Raw genomic sequence first — 19,651 nt, 5'->3', positions numbered from 1 at the left:
CACAGGTCAGCATGAGATTACAAGACTTCCGCTTTTATGTGATCAAGTTAATGGTTACTGCCAGAAGCAAGACACCCCAGACACTTCCTGGTTTGGGTATATTCTAACTAATAATGATTTAAATTTGAACATGCAATTCCAACAGGAGAAAAGATTTTGCTGAAATTACTGTAGAGGGATAGATTACTGTTTTAATACTGATTAATAGCAGAAAAGAAAAAGTAAGAGTGGCAAGACAAATTGATGCATCTGACACTAATTGCTACAGTCTGTGGTTTCTAAGATAGAAGCTTCCACATACAACATTTGTATCTTTGACAGTTAATTATATCTACATATATCACCAAGTCCCTCACGATTACACAGAATAATTTGAGGCATTATAACTTAAAAATATTACAACAGCTGTGTCAATTTTTCCTCTCTTTCGAATACCTCAATCTTTGAGCCCAGGTACTGCATTTCCAAAAGCAGATCTTTCTATACCTGAGATGAAAACACCACAGCCAGCAAGTTTAACTTCTTCAGTGGAGCAAATACAGCTTTCCAAAGGAGAAGGATCTTTACTATTTCATTGCCTAGATCATATGCAGTCTGTGCAGCAACACTGACAGATTCTGTCATTCAATTTGTTAGCACAGAGGGTCTGTTTCTAGAGAAAGCAGACATTCTTTTGCTACTTTTCTCAAGGAAAACAAAAAAGGTTCTTTAATGTTAAAATGCCTAGCCTACTTTTAAAATTCAACTAAAATCTAAAATCCAAACTTCCTGCTACATCTGCTTTACCTTCTTTGCCTTCGTATGCTACCAAGCTTGGACTGATTCATAACTGCCTCTCCTACACACAGATCTGCAGATCTTTTTCTTCAAAGCATCTAAGATACTCGGTTCACACTGCACAATAATGAGTAGTCAGGACAGCTTCATGGTGAGGTTACTCTTGGTAATTAAAAAGAAAAAGCTACACAGAGCCAACCACTGAAAACAGAAATGACAATACTCCTTTCTCCGTTGCCCACAAAACCCATCATCTTTCCCATGACTCACCAAATCAGATCCCTCAAAAAACACGATATGAATAGTTCATGTTACAATTGCGCATCTTTAAGCTCTATCAGGCCTCCTCCACAAGATTCCCCTTCTTGAAAATGTTTCAGTATGCTACAGCTTCTGCAAGGCTCTGTATTCAGCTGAAGCATACGAAAGCGGTGGCACTTTCCTCATACCTGCACCGATCCCTTGGCCCTCACTTGTTTTCTTACTCATGAGGAATGGAATTGTTAACAGTGCTTACAGTTCAGCAGTGCTTACTGGGTTCAGGCCATCCCCTGCAGGTGGAAACAGGATACCCTAAATGTCACTAAGGAAATCTGTAGACTACAACACTGGAAACCTCATGGGACAGCTAAGTTTCTGCAAAGGACAGAGCTGCTTCCAATGGGCACCAATTTAACAGATGCTTTCTGATTTCTGTTTCTCACTTAAGTTCTCTTGTTCTTTTTGTTTTCTAAAACTTGCCTCCATTGGTAAAGCAATCAATGTACTAGTATAATTGTATTAGTAAAGCTATGGAGATATAAGAACGTCTATGTCAGGACTATTTTTCACTCTAAGTTACTTTATCCTGGTAGCATGATCACAATTCCAAAATAACTTACCTTAAGATCAACAGATTTCCTTTCAGCATGGAGCCGGAATTGATAAAAACAGGAAGGAAAAAAGCAAACAAAATGAAACACTAGGTATTGAAAAAGGTATGACTAGAAAAAGATGACCTTTTAAACTGAATTGTCCTTGCAGACAACACTTTCCATCTGAAATGTCCACAGAAGTTAAAAGACTTCTTTTATTTTGTCTGATGGAAACAATTGCTTTTCCCCCTCTTTAATTCATTTTCATATTTCACAAAACAAAATAAGAGGCAGGCACACTATATCTAAGGACTTGAGACCAGATGGTACTACAACAGCAAACAGCACACTAGCAGTGTTCCCGCATACAGGGAAAAAAAAAAGACAAAAAAAGAGACAAAAAAAAAAGACTGATGCATTCGATAAATTCCTGTCTGTTTTGATGGACAAAAGTAACTTTTGTTTTTCATTAAAGTTAAATATAGTACCTGTACACAATAATATGAAACACAAATGCTGACAGAGTATCATCTCTTGATGACTCTGGTTTGGACATTTATTTAAAGGAAGCACAGAAACAGGGAAGAGCAAGCGCTATGCACTTCACACACCAGGGAAGTCTTACGTCCGACTTTGACCTGACAGAGGAACAGAAATACAGGATGAAAATTGCTGTTCAACAACATTGCTTTTTCATCATTAGAGCTCGCACTCCTGAAGGGCAACCACAAAAATCCAGAAAAAAATAGGTTTTAAGATAAGTAAAGAAATTAAAAGATCAGACAGTTCCTGCTATGGACAAAAATCAGACCCTGCAGTTCTGAGAAACAACATTCCTCATTCTGCCTCAAGTCGAGGTAAGACGGGAAGAATAAGATTTCCAAATGCAGAGTCTTGAGTTATGAAGTATCCTGAGGAATGTGCGTGTGCGTGCTGAAAAGAGAAAAACATTTGTTGAAGCATAACTCCCCGCAGCACTAATATAATTCAAGACTTCACAGCTTCAGCAGCATTAATTATTTATTTCTCCTAGTCTGCTCCTCAACTCTGATAGTCAAATTCAAAACCAGCATTTTAGATCAGCCGCATCTGAACAAGGCCCATCAAGGGAATTAACTTGGCCATTCCCTGCTGCTCCTTTTTCAGCAAATCTCACGGAGGTAGGGAGAGCAGTAATGAACTCCTGACCGCTCCTCCTTTGCCTAGACCCCATGCTTCCACCCCTATCCATAACCAACTTACAGATCTTGGTATGTGACAGCTGCCACATATGACTGCCAGAAGTGTGCATCAGCAGTGTCACACAACCTGAGGCTGCATGTACAAATGACATGTGACCAGACACATTCCTGTACCAACATGGGACACCAGCCTTCTGCTCATGTGATATATATATGCTTGTTCACCTGAGGAGGGCAGCTGCTGCTTATGGCTCTGAACAACCTTTGTAAAGTCATACGTAGCCCTTCCTGATTCAAAGACTGGACTCCAGTAAGCTAGACGGCCTGCATACTCCTTCCTTCCACTACCAGGAAAAAGCCCTAGTAGATATCAAATTTAGCCTGAGCCAGCAGTGTGCCCTTGCAGTGATAAAGGCTGCCAGCACAGCAGGCTGCATCAGCAACAGCACAGCCGGCAGGCCAAGGGAAGCTACTCATGAGGCTGCATTTGCGATACTGTGTTCAGTTTGACATAGAAAGTGGAGGGAATCCATTGGAGACCCAAAGAGACGGCTGGGGGCTGGGCTGGAGCTCTCGCTGTCCAAGGGGATGGTGAAAGGACTGAGCTTGTAACAAGAAAAAGCTGAGGGGAGACCTTACGCTGTTTTCAGATACCCAGTGACAGGATATAGAGAAGTCAGAGCCAGACTTGGAGCCAAGAAAGGTTGAGAGCTTCAAAACTTGATTGGACCATGCCCTGAACAATGTGATATAGCACTGCTGTTAGTCATTCTCTGAGCAGGGCACTGGACTAGAAACCTCCAGAGGATCCTTCCAGCCTACAATGTTCTGTGATCAACACAGGACACCAGCCAGAGCTCACTTCTGCTCCCATTCATTTTAGGAGAAGCAATCTGTGGCCTTCACTGGGTAAAAGAAACACAACAAGGCATAGAATACATGAACAGGGCTGCTAGTTTGAATCTCAACGTTTTTCCCATTCCTGTACCCTCTGCCAAATCATGCTCTCTAGAGTGCCAGGAAGGCAGGTGGCCATGTACTGGCTTTCCTGCTGAATTTCCTATTTCAACACCAAAATCAGCCTCACCCGACATGAGTGAAATAGCAGCAAATAGAAGCAGGTAAACGTACAAATAAGTTTTCCAAATCTTTCACCCCTGTCACTTGTAACAGCAGGGTATTTACTTGGCATCTACTCAAATTCAACCAAGGAAAGCCGTGTGGCTAGTTCTCCCTACACTTCATGAGACATTCAGAAGTATGATGAAACTGACTCTTGACCGAGATGTACAAAACAGCTATGATGATACTGTAGGCTACATTCTTACAATCATATTGAGGGAGAATAAGCTCATAGATTTCAGCTTTCATCATAACAGAAGAAGAAACTTCATTTGTGACAAATACAGAAATGTATGAAACCTAACCTCTAAAAGGGGCTTTTCATTCTCTCTAGGTGCAGCACTGCTCTCTGAAATGATGCACATCTAAACCAGAGCAAAGCTAAACTCTACCTGACTGTATCAGCTTACCTGCAGTGCAGCCTTCTGCTGTGCTGCGATGTGCTGTTGCTCAGCATGATCACGGAAATCCTTGTTCAGCGGTGATCTTGCAAGTGCAATGCTGCAAAAAAGAACAAGATGGTATGATACATACCACAGAAAAATGTGTCCTTGCCATTCTAGCCATAGATTCCACAACTTCCACAGCTCATGATTTATTTGACTCACGGCTTCACAATTGTTAACTATTGTTTGGAATTACTATTTGCTAACACAACACGAAAAGGAAAATGGAGTGACCACAGCTGTATCATTTGACCTAGCATAAACAACTGATGCCAAACTAAACCCAGAAGACTCACAGTCCTGAAGCCTGTTGTGGGTTTTGCTCATTGGTGGAGTCCCACTGAAGTCAGTGGAACCACTGGAGTGCAATGTTAGACAATGTCAGCAATTTTTAAAACACCAGCTTTGTGTTTTCACCCTTACTCAGTCACTCAGTGACTGTCCTAAACACCTGCGATAAACAGAAGCACTAACAAGAGCTCTGCAGTCTTCAGTACAGGACCAGTTAGTTGGCAGGTGGGCGGCAGATCACTGCTTATGGTAAAGGAGCTTCCTATTGACGTAATTGAAATAATGATCCTTAGCTTAGAGTACCTAAAATTGATTTTGCTTATCTATCTCAGTGCAGCATACATTAGGTTTCAAATTAAAATTTCTAAATAGGTTTTCTTGGCTTTTATATCTTAAGATTTATCCACCTTGTTAACAAAAACAGAAGAAATAAAAAGCAGACTTTTTTCCCCCCCCAACTCTATAGAAGTAACATGATCAGCCATCCTCCGGATTGGAATCAGTGAGGACTGCCATTAAAGCTATAACGCAAGGCACTTCACAGCTACCTCTGAAATTGGCTCTGGAGACTAGTGCTGAAAGCCCAGCTCTCCTCAGTCAGAGACAAAAGAATGAACGATAACAAGGGATCCAAGCAAACTGATCAACTGACCTTTCCCAGCAGCTCCAATGTCAACAGCTGATTTAGTAAATAAATCAGTTTTTCAAAAGCAGCCATGCTCATGAAAAGACCTTTAGCCAAATCTATGCCTAAATGCATAATGAAAGCTAAGTAACAATCCTCTGAACAGATTTTATGACAAATATTAAGATAACCTTCACTGCTGGAGAAAAGTACTACTCAGTTCATTTAAAACATAATATTTTCAGTTATTTTAAAGGTATTTATTTTGCATTTAATTCTGTACCCTCTAACTTTTCAATATGATTTCTGTAGATAATCTTAAGGCTTCATCATAAGCTGACACTTTTCAAGAGAGGTCTTCTGTTCTTGGATAGAGGATTCCCATATGCCAAGGCCAGAAATCCATTAACTCATTCATCCTCACGCTGGCCATGGCACTATTGTGCTTTGGGTACATTGAGCTTTTTTCTGTCAAGTTTGCAGAATTTTTGTGGTCTGATTTCTGACAACTCTGTGGTCCAAAACTTTGGCACACCATCCCTGCCACAGAACTGTCAGCTTCTCAAAAATCACACATTAGCCGACCATGCCAGAGCAGAGAGTTTGACTGCTGTTTTGCAGGTTCCCCCCCATCCCCACCTTCAAAATTAGTAAATTCTAATTCTGCTCACTAGCATATAGCGTTATTTTTCCTTAAAGAAAAAAGAAAGCAAACAAGCACTTCCAGAAACTTTGCCAGACTTGCAATGAAGTATGGAAACACTGTAGCCAGGAGTCAGGGGTTGTACATAACAGTATGATCTCTCTATTTTCTTCTCTAATCAATGATTTTACTTGAATAATAACTGTATACAGAGTCACTTAGGCATTTAACTCAGGTGATTTCAAATATTCTGCATGCTTTTTGGCAGTATGAAGGAATTAAAAGTGACCTAGAACCTCCTTGAAAAAAGACACAGGGCAGCACTCAAACTGTATTCAGAGTATTCGACTCCGTACAGATGCTGCATGTAACATACTGTGTCTAGAATATGGCACTGCACTCACTTCATGCTAACCCAAAAGTTCAACTATCTCAAATTTCTCCTCGTAAACCAGCATGTGATTTTCTAGTTACTGATCTATGATAAAAATCTAATCTTTTTGCTTTAAATGGGAGAAATCCCAGTCACAGCTCCCAAAGTCAGATTAGATTACATCTTGTGGTGTAGAATCATCCTTACAACACAGCGTCTTTTACAGGAAGATCTGCAGTAACATAAACTGGCTTTGTCTTGCACACAGGGAGTTTCAAGGATAACTCACTCCCTGCTGTAACTGTTCTTCTCTAAACACACAGTACCTGGAACTTAATGGTCTGCTACTTCCATTCCTTGGGGAATGGGCATTTTAGCTTAATTATTAAATGCTTTCACAGTGCCTGCTACCTGATTCTTCTGTAAGAAGAAATAGTTTTTAATACAGTTGAGTAAGCATATCTGCCTCTCCCCTTCTCAAAAGGAAATTATGTAAGCCAAAATTCAGGGTCTGTAAACAATTTCAAATATTAGCATGTTCCTAACGTGCAACGTCTCTCTTACTGGTTATTGAGGATGGTCAGAAAACACTTCTGATAAGTGTTTATGTAAGTTTACAGCTCACTTTTTTTTTTTTTAAAAAACTTTGATATAATTGGTGATGTCCAAACAGGTCTAAGAACACAAAATACCTGGCTCCAGGGTGATTTGTGGAAGACTGGTTTTGCATAAGTAACTTTCTCTTCTCCTTGTCTAGTTCTGCCAGGATTGCAACCCTATTTTTATTCTGGAAACCTGGTGGGAATGACAGAAAAATATTAGAGAAATTTACTTGATTTCTATTGCCCAACTCTAACCTTGTGGAATTAAAAGTCTCTGTAAAATATGACATTACAATGAATACACTAATCTTCAAAGCTCTGCACCCATCTGAAAGGCTATTAATAAATAGGTTTCATTTTTCCTTTTCTCATTTTACAACATGAAATAGCTTCCTTAAGCCATCATACGTATTAATACATTTTAAAATACAGGTTTCTACCTCCAGTTAGATCCTACTCCTTCCCAAGCCAGCTCTGGAGCTATAAACAAGGTACATGATCAAATAGTTGCCTTTCAAAAAAAGTAAAATTAACAGGTTCTAGATTTAAAATGCAGTCACTGAACACACAACTCAATGATAATAATGGAGTAACGTACTCACAGGGTCTAATTTCTCATACCAGTGAACTCAAACTTTAATACAAATTTTACATACGTAACAGGTAAGAATGAGACGACCACTAAGCTTGCACATGTGCTTATACAAAAAATTACAACCTTTTATTCAATCTATGCAGAAAGGTTTTAGTTTTAATATACCAATGTCCTTACATATACACACTACCCTTATTCTAAGTATGATCACAGTGGAGTATGACCACAATGCTGGAACAGAGAAGCTAAATTAAACTGGACACAATACAAGAATGCAGCCTTTACCTGCTCTGTACATCATTATCCCAAAGACAGCTTGTGTACCAGAGAAGGGGTCAGGAAGTAGAGTGACTGTGGGAATTTAGAAAATGCCTAAAATAGCTGCTATTTGTGTATTTTCAAAGTTGCCTTCTAAATGAAAATGTGGCAAAACTGCTGCACTTACACAGGACTCCAATACGGTAAAGGATCTTACTGCAGCCACCAAATAAACCAGATACACAGGTCCCTGCTGTTGCCCACTATGCCCGTACAGCACAATCGAGGACAACAGCTACAGAGCTGACTGTTACAGGCCTCTATGCCACTAAGGACACTCCTATGTCAAGAATATACACTTTTTTTTAATCTCTAATTTGCTGCTATTCTACAAATATCAAGCCACTATACTGTCATGAAAAAAAAAAAATGTAAAAGTCAAGTTATCATCTTTATTTCCTCTAACTAAAAGTCAAAATCATTCCCATAGGAAACTGCTGCGTGTTGTGCCCCCGCCCCTGTCCTGAGTGCTGTTTCAGTAACGCCACTAAAAAATGGTAGCCCACAAGCTGTTAGGAAGGCCAGACATAATAAGTCTTAAGGGGTGTATTAGCATGTCAAAGTAAAATGATTTCAAACTTATTTTCAGTAGCTGCACTCAAAGTTCACTCCCTTTGAGAGATCTTCTGTTGCTGCTCAATTACATAATCCAATATTCCTTTCATCAGCATGGCTCAATGAAGAGACAATTATCAGGTAGAAACCTTCAACTCTAAATAATAATTTGCATCTGTATTGCCTTGCTGTCAAACCCTCATCTTTTTCTTTTACTATGCTTAACATAGGCACCCCTGAGCATCAGAGTCTCAGAGTTCTCGAAAGGAGCAGTCCTTTGATTACGTTCTACTGTGGTTTTATGCAAGATCACCCATAATCATCTTTACATTTGTTAACAGATTTTTTAATTAAATTTAATTAATTGCTATTTTCCCGTCTGTTAGTCTCTCCTTCCCACACGGCATTAGTTCCACTTAGACTCTGTTTTTTAAGTGTATTGATTCAGGTCTTCGATGTTTCTCTGCTCTTTAGGTATTGTACACTATCCTTTTTTTGAACGCCCTTGCACTTGCAATGAGTTTGAAACATTGAAACACAGTTGAATGTGTGCCCTAAGACATACAAAAGCTGAAGGATCTTGCTAACAAGCTAACATTCAACATTGCTGAGTTGCAGCTAGCCCAGACTTTACTTTCTTGTAAATTTTGGAGACAATGCTGTAATAGGATGACTGAAGTACCTCCAAGAGGGTCTGAGCTAAAGTGATCATGTCTGTATGCTCATTCTACATTGTTTTCAGCCCAAAAAGCTTAATACTTGACATATTACTCAGCAGCCTTCTGCTAGTACTTGTTTATCCCGAACTGCATAAATCTAAATGCATGCCTGGAATTCAGATGATATGCTGATTGAGGCAAGAAAAAGGAGACCACTTTTTAATAGAAATTGCTGTCAGCTAAAAAATAAAGACTAAATATGTTTACATTTATCATGAAGCAGATGGTATGATTCAAAAAGGCTTGAGACATGTATAAGAATAAAATCTTAAATTCTGGTTTTAAAACTGTGATCAGAAACTGTGCAAGATTATCACTGTCTTCTATTTTAGCAGGAGTCTTGCTATAGTATTTTATGGCAGGAACTCTAGAGGGATTCAGAAGAAACTCAAGTATTTTTTTCTTCTTTTTCTTATCCCTCAACTAAGAGAGTTTTTTTACAAAAAAAAGTAGTATTTTGCTCTAGAATTCAAAGAGCCCCCATCAGCAACCTGCTGTACTGAAAAAGTCATTTGTTTAAGAGACTGTTTCTTGCCATGTAGAGTTAGCTACAGTATTACCTTTACCTACTTCAAAGTTCTTGCTTTTCATCTCGTATCTTTTCCCTGATCTGTTGGTTGCTTCAAATTCACACTATGTGTAAGTTTTTTCTAATACGCATTATTTATCATTTGTCCATAGACGTGTAATGGCACGAAAGAGTCCTCCAACACTTTGTGTTCAAGATAACAGTTCTACTTGGAAAAATGGTTTCAAAGCTGGATGTCTCCTCTAAGGTCTGTATATTAAAAAGCACTGTCACTGCACAGTGTTCTGCCTGCTCAATTCAGAAAACATTTCATAGCAATTTCTTTACTGAAGTGCATGCTTTTGTAAATGGTAGCCTTCAGGAAGTGATGCAACAACTTCTTAAAAAGCATAATCTAAAGACCTTTCTAAAAACACCACGCTGGGTGGTGTAACTGTATGGAGTAACTGTATTTTGATTTCCTCTTCTGTCTATGGCTACTGGCATCACAAAACATCACATAATAGTCTGCTGCACATCAATCTTTTCAGTAACAATTTACATTCGGATATGCTTTCATGTATGTTGTGTAACAATGAAACAAAAGGCATATTAGTAATTCAGTAAGTTAACTTGAATTACCAGAAGATATATTAATATTTTATCTGTCCCTCCAGAAAACAGCTACATGCATAGCTGAATGTAAGTCACTGACTCCTTTATGGCTGCGAAGTTCTCCAGGGAAGAAACAGGCTACAGCCCTCAAGTACTATGCTTGCATGCAGATCAGGCTCAGATGCAGAGCAGCAAAGTTTGTAGATGACATAATTAAATGCAGAACAGAACAATCTTTCTTTTTAACACAGACTCAGTGAACAGAATGCTAAATCTAGCTGCTCAGGTTGTGTTACGTGAATGTGCTCACATACCTTTAGGCCAAAAGGATAAACCACCAGGACAGAAAAAGACCTTGTGGAATTGCTACAGCCTAAAGCTTAGAATTCTGTATTTCAAGAGCTTGGTTTTTCCAACGTACCAGAACTCTTCTTTTCTGAAAAGTTCAGCCCTGTCTGAAGCAGGACCTGTATTTCTTCCACCTGTGGGGACCTAAAGGAGAGTTCCTGAGCAATCACATTTCTCATCTCAGAGGGCTTCCTCTAGGAGAACTCACACATGGAGTCTTTAATTCAGTAACACGCAAGGTATGCTCTCACCTTGCTGTGCACAAGCACAAGCATTACAAGAGCAGCCTTATTAATGCATGTTGTGTAAGTACTGTGAAATATTGCTGCAGAAGCAGTGTATTACCAAGCACCTGAAAGTCATTTCAGTAATTTAGAAGCTGACTTTTTTTTCCCCTCCTACCAAAATGTACCACTCTGGTCTATGAGCTCATCTTGTGGACAATACACAGCATGTTAAAAGGTTTTCCATTTCTTTTAAATGCTGTAATCGGTCTCATGCAATCATGAGTTCCGTGTGGTACTAACAGTCTGAAGTAAGGCTTTTGTTCAATTATATTTAGTTTTGCTGCACTCCCATGCAGCTCCTCATTTTTGAAATTTTAATCAAAAGAGTGCTTTCCTAAGAGTCCAATGAATTAAAGAAAGTCAAGTCCACAAAATCTTAACCTTTGTAGTCTGAGCCTGCAATTAACAGAAAACACAATTAACTCCTAGGAAAATACCCTGCACTGATTAAAGGGAAAGAATCAACTCGGTACAAAAAATTACAAACACAGTTTACCTGCGTAGAAGGCTAATGTTTAATTCATCCTTACAGTTATGTCTGAGTAAGTGCTACCATTCATAACCCTTTCAGTAAGTGTTTCAGTAAATCCCTATTCCTTTTGTTCAAAAAGAGGGAAATGAGAGAATGAATTGCTTGAATGGTACCAATATGTGTGCCGTCAGCAAGCTGAAAAATGCAGTATTTGTCTCAGTCATTTTCACTACTAGACTGCATCTGGCCAAGAGAAAGATATAGAGGCCTTGAACTACTGCTCATATTTACCTGATCCTTTCTTATTTTCCTAGATGTATTATTCATAGGCTCATTTGGGTGATTAAACTTGATAAGTGTTTCCTGCTTGCTTAGTGCAAATAATTTTCATATGATAATTAAACAGTTCCTTCAGTGAGCCTCTAAAGGGTATCTCAAAGTATAAAAGCAGATTCCAAGGCTCTATTAAATTATAAGCCTCTGGAATTTGGAGGGAAGCAAAGGCATTCTGGCACTAAAATCTCATCCTACTTCTCAGTAAATTCACGTATTTAAGAAAAAGTAGCTTTTAACTCTCTATGACAACATTCTATTCCTTGCAATGATGCTGACTTGGTATTCACAAAATAAAGCAAGATTTACCATTGCGTACCAAAAACTTCTCAGAGTTAATATTCACAAACAGACAACTATCTGCAATCTGCAGTACTCCTCTCTCTCAACTCTCTTCACAAAAGCTCAATGAGCGTTCCAAAAACTACATTCTTTCCTTCCTTGTCAAGTAGCAAGTAAAATCTGTCTTTTGGACCAACACATTTCTTCTGTATTTGTTTTGAAAGCAGAGGGCCGGGGGAGGGGGAGGAAGGGAACCACACAAGTGAAAAGTATCAGCACTTCAGAATTAATTACACACAGCTTTGTGGGACTGCTTTCCTGGACAAGGACGCTCACACACAAATGTGCATGAAGAAGTCTCAGGTTGCTGGGAAACTGAATTCTGAATTCATTTCTCACAACCAGTAAGTGAAGAGCCATACCTGAGAAGCTTTTCTCCTCAGCTCTTCCGCAGAAGAGACAAGCCTGAGAGATCCACTAAGATTTCTAGAAAGCACCCCTAGAGGGCGATTTAAGACTCTTCTTCAATTTACCTTGCGACCCCCACCCCCGGACCCTCAGCTCGCTCTAATGCACGTGCCTCGGCTAGATAGAGGGACCATTGCCTCCTCTTGGACAATTTTACGGATGCAATTCAGATGCGTCATCACGCAAAGAGACATTAAATCGGAAGTTAGCATTATGATTTTATTTGGCTTTTCCTCCTAGGCCTGGCCGCTTGCTATCTATCTTTGACAGCTTTACTGCCTGGGTCTTGCTGATCCCATCATGACATGGAATGTATTAGACTTCTGGCTGTTCCCTGATGCTGAGCACAACAGCTGCAAGTCATGTTCAATGCTAAGCGTTTCAAGTGCCTGAAATATGCTTCAGGAAATAACCACAGCACTACAGGCATGATAGGTACTTCATAACCTGAGCACGAAGGAATGCACAGTAATTGAGCTCCCCAGCCATCAGTGGTCTTTTTCAAACATTTAATGTGTGTGCTTTCTCCCAGAAGGCTTGCTCACATTCTGCTACTTTCAGCCCCACCTTCCTGCCTCTCTTCTCCTTTTTGCTCTTTCTATAAAATAAACTTACAGCTTTGATGACTTCACTGACATTTTGCATAGTCTTTCCCCTTGAATACTTGGATTAAAACCTACCTTGTCCTGAAGGATTTGCTGCCATCCTTCAATTTTCAGGCCTAGTTTTATTCAGCTGCAGTTCAAATCTTTTAACCCCGCAAATATCTGCAAAACAGGCACAATATAAGATAAACATAATCTTTTTAAAGAAAAGCTTGGGTTTCGTTGTGTTATAGATTTCATAAATGTGGCAACTGTTACAAAGCATAGGCCAAATGCAGCATGTGTATTGCTTAAAATATGTGATGCTATTTATATTGTTCTGATTGAAATTTTTAGCTTGAAACATCAACAGTTGTGATAAATTCTTTTTCAGCTTCTAGTAACTTAAGAATAATCTTTAAAGTTATACGCACGTTTTCCTAACAGAACTTCTTCCTGACGCAGCATGTCAGACCACACTTAGAAGTCATGTTAAAGCATTACAGTCCTTAACTATTAAAGCCCTAAAAGACCTCCGTCTAGGCTCTAACTCAAGTAAACCGATTATCTGAGGAAAGAAAATTTAAATCCCAGCTACAAGGCCTGCGGAAGGTTACTATCCTCACAACTGTGGCAAAACAAAAAAAGGGATGCCCACTCCTCAGCCATGAGTCACCTCGGGCCACCATCAACTTCTGCTTCCATTAAGGTGCCGGGCTGTGAAAGGCAGTGGTGAAGGGCTCCAGCCCAGCCGGGTGGAGGGGAGGGATGGGAGCGCCGAATCCTGCTGGAAACGTGAATCAGAAGTCTCAGTCAGATTTCAACAGGAGACCAGGAAACAGTTACACCCCGGAACTGCGGGTCCCTGCGCAGCAACGCTGGCGCAACAAAAAAGTAATTCAACAACAGTATTAATTAAGAGCAGAGACACCGGTTACAACGTGTTTCTCCAAGAGGAACAGTCTGACCTGCACCGCGGCAGCGGGCCGGGGAGAAGCGCCCGGGGAGGCCAGGCACCGCTGTCCCCGCTGCGGCCCGCCGAGGTCCGCGGGGCCTCACCTGCTGCCGGGCTCGCCGCCCGGCCGGTGACGGGCTGGTAGCGCGCTCGGGCCGAGGCTCTCCGCCGGGCTGTGAGGCGGGGAGCCGCCGCGGCGGGAAGGCGGGGGCGCCGCGGGGCGGGGGAAGGAGGGGAGCAGGGGGCCACGCTTGCACCCCCCGCGGGAGCGGGCTCTCCCGTCGCTGCCCGCCCCCCGCCCGCGGGAATGGACTCTCCCCCCTACCTTCCCCCCCGCCCCCGTGCGTCTCCCGCTCACCTTCTCCCCCCGCCTGCAACAGACGCACGCTCCCGCTCTCTCGCCCTCCCCGGGCCGGCGGGGATCCCCCGGCCCCGGCTCCCCACTACCCACCTGCCCGCGGGCTCCCGCTCCTCTCTTTCCGCCCCCGCCCGCCCCTAAGCCGCAGCCCGGCGGCCTCACGACCACCCCGCCCCACCCCCTTCCCAACTTGGCTCTCCCCGCCCGGCCGCGCCGCAGCCAATGAGCTCGCGGCACATGCTCATGACGCGCGGACGGCGCGACGACGCACCCGCACCCGCGCCGTCTATCGCTTTCCCGGGCGGCAGTGAAAGGCGTCGTGTCGCATAGCTTGACCGACAGGTCGGAGTGGCCAGTCTGCTTCAGGTGGGGTGAGGCGGACCCGCCCCTGGTATCTAGGCAACGGGCGGGGCCGGCGGGCGGGGCCGGCATGGCGCTTCCCCAGGCCCGCACTGCCTGCGCGCCGTGCGCTGCGGGGCCGGGGGACACGGGCTTGGGCTTAGGCCCAGCAAGTGTTCGGCTCAGGCTTTAAATTGTATTTCTGCTTCAGGGCTCCTGCAAGGGGCGTCAGCCGGGACGGGAGGGGTTCCGGGATCATCCTTGGATCAGCTGCGGGGACTTCAGGCATCAGCACAGTGAAATGGAAGAAAAAAGAACAGTGGAAGGGAAGCGCTGTTTAACCTTTTATCACAGCCAGGGGATTTGAGTTTGAACAGAGCGGGAATGATTATTTGGCATGAATTCCAGAACGGGTTGTGCACTCATGTTGCTAATGCACGGTTGGTTACTGTCAAGTAACAGCGTTATAAATGAGAGTATCTTCCCTTAAGTGATCCAGTCTGTCTGGGGGGATAAGCCTTAGCCCTAAACAGCAATCCGTGACACTTATTTTACGTCCTTGTGGTTAGAATACTTCACTTTGACTCAAACCGAGCTGAGTAGCGATTTGAACTGTGGCCCTTAACATCTGTACCGCTGATCACACACAAGTAAAATTGATTCTTAAGAACGGGAATAAATAAATAATACAAGAGGCTGCAAACAGATGGGGCTAAGACTGACCTCTGGCTAGCCAAGAAATCGGTCACATTGCCTACTTAAGTTTTATAGGTAGGGTGTTTTTTAAGGCAGTAAACAATTTTCATGAAATAAAGGCCTTTTTTGTAGAACCAATTTAAAGATAAGTATAGAAAATCAGTTACTTTTTTTTATATAAGTCTTAGTTCCAGGTGTCTCTAGTTAGATATGCTTTTACTGCAGGATTTTCAACTTTTTAATACTGAGATTTTGGTGCTGTATGTAACAGGCATTTCTGAGCAAATGACATGGCAAGGACGATCTTGGATCTGGTAGTCAAACTTGTACACTGCAGGGCATTTAATTTCATCTGTATCCTCTTCCATCAAGTCTTCGAAGTCCTTAGCCTCATCACTTTCCAGGCTTGAAGTAGAAAAAGGGCTTATTAAAAACTGTTGGTTTAGTTACAGTGGAATTATTTATATTGGTAAGAATGTACACAGGGTGCACACAGTGCGGAATGCCACACTAGTCCGTTAACTTGGACAACCAAATATGTACATAATTGTTGAAGGCAATTAACAATCTTCTAAGATCTGCTGCTGCAGCCATCTATCCTAGATGATACATTTTTGAGAGTGTACAGAATGTATGAAAATCCTATCAGTATCTATAAGAATTGATTCATTTCACTTAAAATACTGTGAATTAGTATTATGCATACAAATTCTGTGAGATGGGGAATGTTCTGCTAACCAAATATGCTGTCTGTTCCTGCACTTATACTTACTTTTCAAAGCCTCGCTAAGTGTGAAAACTGTAAAACTGAACAAATTTATGTCTAGAGACCTGTAATGTCCAGATTTAGAATTTGATTACCTAGATTGTTTGCCTGGTAAAACCAGTCTTTGGGTGTCTGTGTGTGTTAATGAAAACCCAAACCAGCACCCAAGCAACCAGCAAACATCTGACAATCTCGGGGAGTTTTCTGTTTGCTTTAAAGCTGTGTTAATTAATACTGTGGAAGGCAAACATTGCTGCCTTTCCCACATATGGGCATTATTTTCAACTCTTCTCTTTGCCTGAACAGCTGATTGAACACCTTCCTTCCTGATGTTTTGGGTGGGTTTTTTTTCATTTTTGTAATTTCTCATTGTGCCTTGAGAACTATCATTTGTGCTATTTTTTTTCCTTTTAATTATTCTCTCTTGGATGATCTGCAGTCTACTTTACTTAGACATCTCGCTTGTAATCCTTAACTGCTGAGAAGCATTGCGAGTGAAGAGCAGCGCAGTGCTCAAGTTAATAATCCTACCTGATGCATTTCTCTGCATTGTCATGCCAGGACTGAGGATGTAAGTGATTCTGAAGAGCTGCAGTTTGAGACAGAAAGGTTAGCTGCTGCGCTCTTCTTTGACACAGCTAACGCTGGTAAGAAGAATTACGTAGTGGACAGTGGTCCTTGGTTGGGGATCGAGGAAGGAAGGTAGAAACGGAGGAGGTAGCTGGGCAAAGAGGAGTCATCAGCAAGGAAACTCAGCTGCAGAAAGGTTGGGACTCATTAATTCTGCAGGTCTGTACGAGTGTGACAAAAATTGATCATAGTAGTAACTTTGAGCATCTCTACGAGAACATAGTCCTGCCTCAAGTCAAATGATCCTTTGGCTTTGGGAGGAGTTTCATATCAATGAATTAATTTCCTCCTTGGGTTGCAGAAACAGGAAGGAATGTAGCCCTTGAAACGAATGGAGTCTAATGTTTCGTGCATAAGAATACTTTAATTTTCCCTGAAATCCCTATTCTTGTTCACCATAATCAAATAAACAGTTACAAAATACAGCATTTAAAGTGTGTCTATTGGAAAGTCATTACAAAATTTTCAGTTTAAAAAAGGCTCTTGTTGAACATTGCCTTACAATCTGGCCATGCTGGTTCTTGAGCCAATAAAATGCTGGTTTTCAGGCTGGCTGTTCTCGTCATCTTGGTATAGAGGGAGCTGCATATCTCATTAAATAAACAAAAGCTGCGTTAAATTGGATGTGATACTGAATGATCATAAACTGCAATATTTCAGAATTGCCATGGGCAGTTCTATTCACTACAGGCTGCTTGCAGTTGACAAAGCTGAGGTAAAACAGTGATTTACTCTTTTTTTTCTTTTTTTTTTTTTTCGTAAGTGAAAATGGGCTGTGGGGGATGTCTCTTTGGCTTGAGCCAAGATCTTCCAGAACGGTGCTGTTACTTCCAACTGGCAGTGCTACTCATACAGATCCATTCTAATCCATTCCTTTTATTTCTATATTTATTGTGCATGTCACAAAAAGAAACCTAAACAAACAAACAAACAAATTAGAATGTTTTGAAGAGTCTTTAAACATTTTAGTTGGTTTACTTTTTTGTATGCAGTTGCCTCAAGATACTGCATCCATAGTTGCAGTCCTTCTCCATGGCTGGACTTCTGATTTTTCATTTGATAGTCATTTAGCAGCCTTCTACTTTTTATCACAAGTGCCTTGTCTTCCCACAATCCTATTTATTGCTTCCCCATCAAGCTTGACAGCTTTGAAGGCTTCTGATGCAGCAAAAGCTTACCCATTAGCCTAATAAATGTGTGCATGAATAGTGCTGTTGACTTGAAAATTATCCCATCTCTGTACAGAGTCAACAAGGATGTGCATAAGATTTAACTGGGTAGGGTCAAAAGCCTGCTCTCTTCAATCTCTGTAGTACAAGACACAAGCTGTAGTACAACAGGGAAGGAAGGACCTTTTTTCAAAAAATAGCCGGATTTTAATATTTTTACATCCTCTGGAATGGTCTTGTTTCGTACTAGTTTCATATGTGCTTATGTGCAGACGGACAGAAATGCTGTCCTCTCCAGGCAGAGCACAGGGGAAAAAAGATAAAGTGGTCAAAGAGAAGCAGTCGACAGTGGGGAAAAAAGCTTTTACTGACACTGACCTGGCAAACCAGCCAAGCCTGACAGTCTGGCTGGTGTGGCCTCTAGCCTACCTTCTTGTTTGTTGTCTGTACTGTCTGGAGTGTGCTATAGAGAATAATCCTATAATTTAGGCTTTAAATAGAATACTTGATGAAAAGCAGGTGGGTTTTACATGTCTGGTCTAGTAAATAAATTCAACATGAAGTTAGCCTCCTGCTATTCATTGTAAACCCTACTGCCATTTTATGTCTCATTATCTGAACAAGAAGATGAAGATGCATTACGAAAAGAATGTTAAGAAATGACTGAGAGTCCTTTTCAGGCTCACACTGAGCTCTGCAAAGCCATCTGCCATTATAAAAACATCCTTAGTGGTATTGTTGAAGTACCTGGCACTCCAGATCAGAACAACAGTAAACCACTGGTGCTGCCTACATTTAAATTTGTAAATAGGTTTTCCTACAAGTGACTTGTCATCGTTATCAAGGAGTTGCGCCAATCCTTGCTTTGAAGAAAAGCACTTTGTCACCTAATATTACCTACACTATTGCTGCCATGTAATATATTTGCTGCTATCTGTAACATCTGTCAACTTATTTTAAAATTAGGATTTGTATTAAATAAGAAAATGCTCTTTTTTAGAGGATTTATATAGGCAATAGAGAAAGCACCCGGATCTCAGAACCCACCACCAAACTGCTTCCGTACCAACAACTGCAGGTATGTCGTACATATTGCTACTCAATAGCACTGCATAGAATCTGAAAATTCCTGTTCTTGCTTATGCTGGCCTATGTCCCACCCTTAGTAAAAATGACAGGAGATGTAACATACGCAGAATGATCGCCAGCTGGTGCCAGAGATGCTTAATTGTAATACATATCAGCCCTGGTTGAGAAGATACAGCTGAACAGCAGAAGTAGTAGGAGTACTTCCTGAACTAACACTGCCTTAATGGAGGTGCAAGAGTATCATTGAAAAGGCAGGATGAGAAGGCAGCCTGTAGATCCTTCCTTTCTCTGTTTATCCTAGTAAAAATCCAAAGAGGTAGTCTGTTGGACTTCCATTTCAGTGACACAGAGGCAGAACTATTTTCTTCAGAAAAAAACACATGAAACTGGTGACCTTTCTCTTGAATTGGTGAGATTCTTGATCCCCAAATAGACCATTTGTCTTCTTGCCCAATTAGTATTATAGGCATACCTATTCTGCTGTATCTTGTTTCTCAGCTGCAATGATGTAAATGTAATAAATAGTTAGGATTTTGCTAGGAGGGAGTGCCAGGTTTTTCAGGTTAACTTGGGTTAAGAGATGGGCATTGAATAGCAGCCAGTCACTAATTTTGATTCTCATTGTGCATTTTATTCTGCTGGTTGCATGTT

At 41.3% G+C, this 19,651-nt stretch overlaps 1 protein-coding gene across 6 annotated transcripts; it reads right to left on the bottom strand.

The window, feature by feature from the left end:
* Positions 1-2,145: 2,145 nt before the first annotated feature.
* INIP (INTS3 and NABP interacting protein) lies at positions 2,146-14,605 on the bottom strand. Of its 6 annotated transcripts, none has more exons than XM_075138068.1 (6): positions 14,583-14,605; positions 13,675-13,782; positions 13,095-13,181; positions 7,005-7,107; positions 4,345-4,435; positions 2,146-2,564 (listed from the first exon to the last, which is right to left on the bottom strand). In XM_075138068.1, the coding sequence occupies exons 3-6, from the start codon at positions 13,117-13,119 to the stop codon at positions 2,469-2,471; spliced, it is 315 nt and encodes a 104-aa protein (XP_074994169.1). In that variant the 5' UTR covers positions 13,120-13,181; positions 13,675-13,782; positions 14,583-14,605; the 3' UTR covers positions 2,146-2,468. The 6 variants fall into 6 exon arrangements, with proteins under 6 accessions (XP_074994169.1, XP_074994167.1, XP_074994166.1 ...); XM_075138066.1 differs by lacking the exon at positions 14,583-14,605 and adding an exon at positions 14,405-14,502 and having other exon boundaries at positions 13,657-13,782; XM_075138065.1 differs by lacking the exon at positions 14,583-14,605 and adding an exon at positions 14,405-14,502.
* Positions 14,606-19,651: the final 5,046 nt, after the last annotated feature.

Source organism: Calonectris borealis, chromosome Z, assembly GCF_964195595.1.
Source record: "Calonectris borealis chromosome Z, bCalBor7.hap1.2, whole genome shotgun sequence".
Taxonomy (NCBI): domain Eukaryota; kingdom Metazoa; phylum Chordata; class Aves; order Procellariiformes; family Procellariidae; genus Calonectris; species Calonectris borealis.
This window is presented reverse-complemented; position numbering and strand designations above follow the sequence as displayed.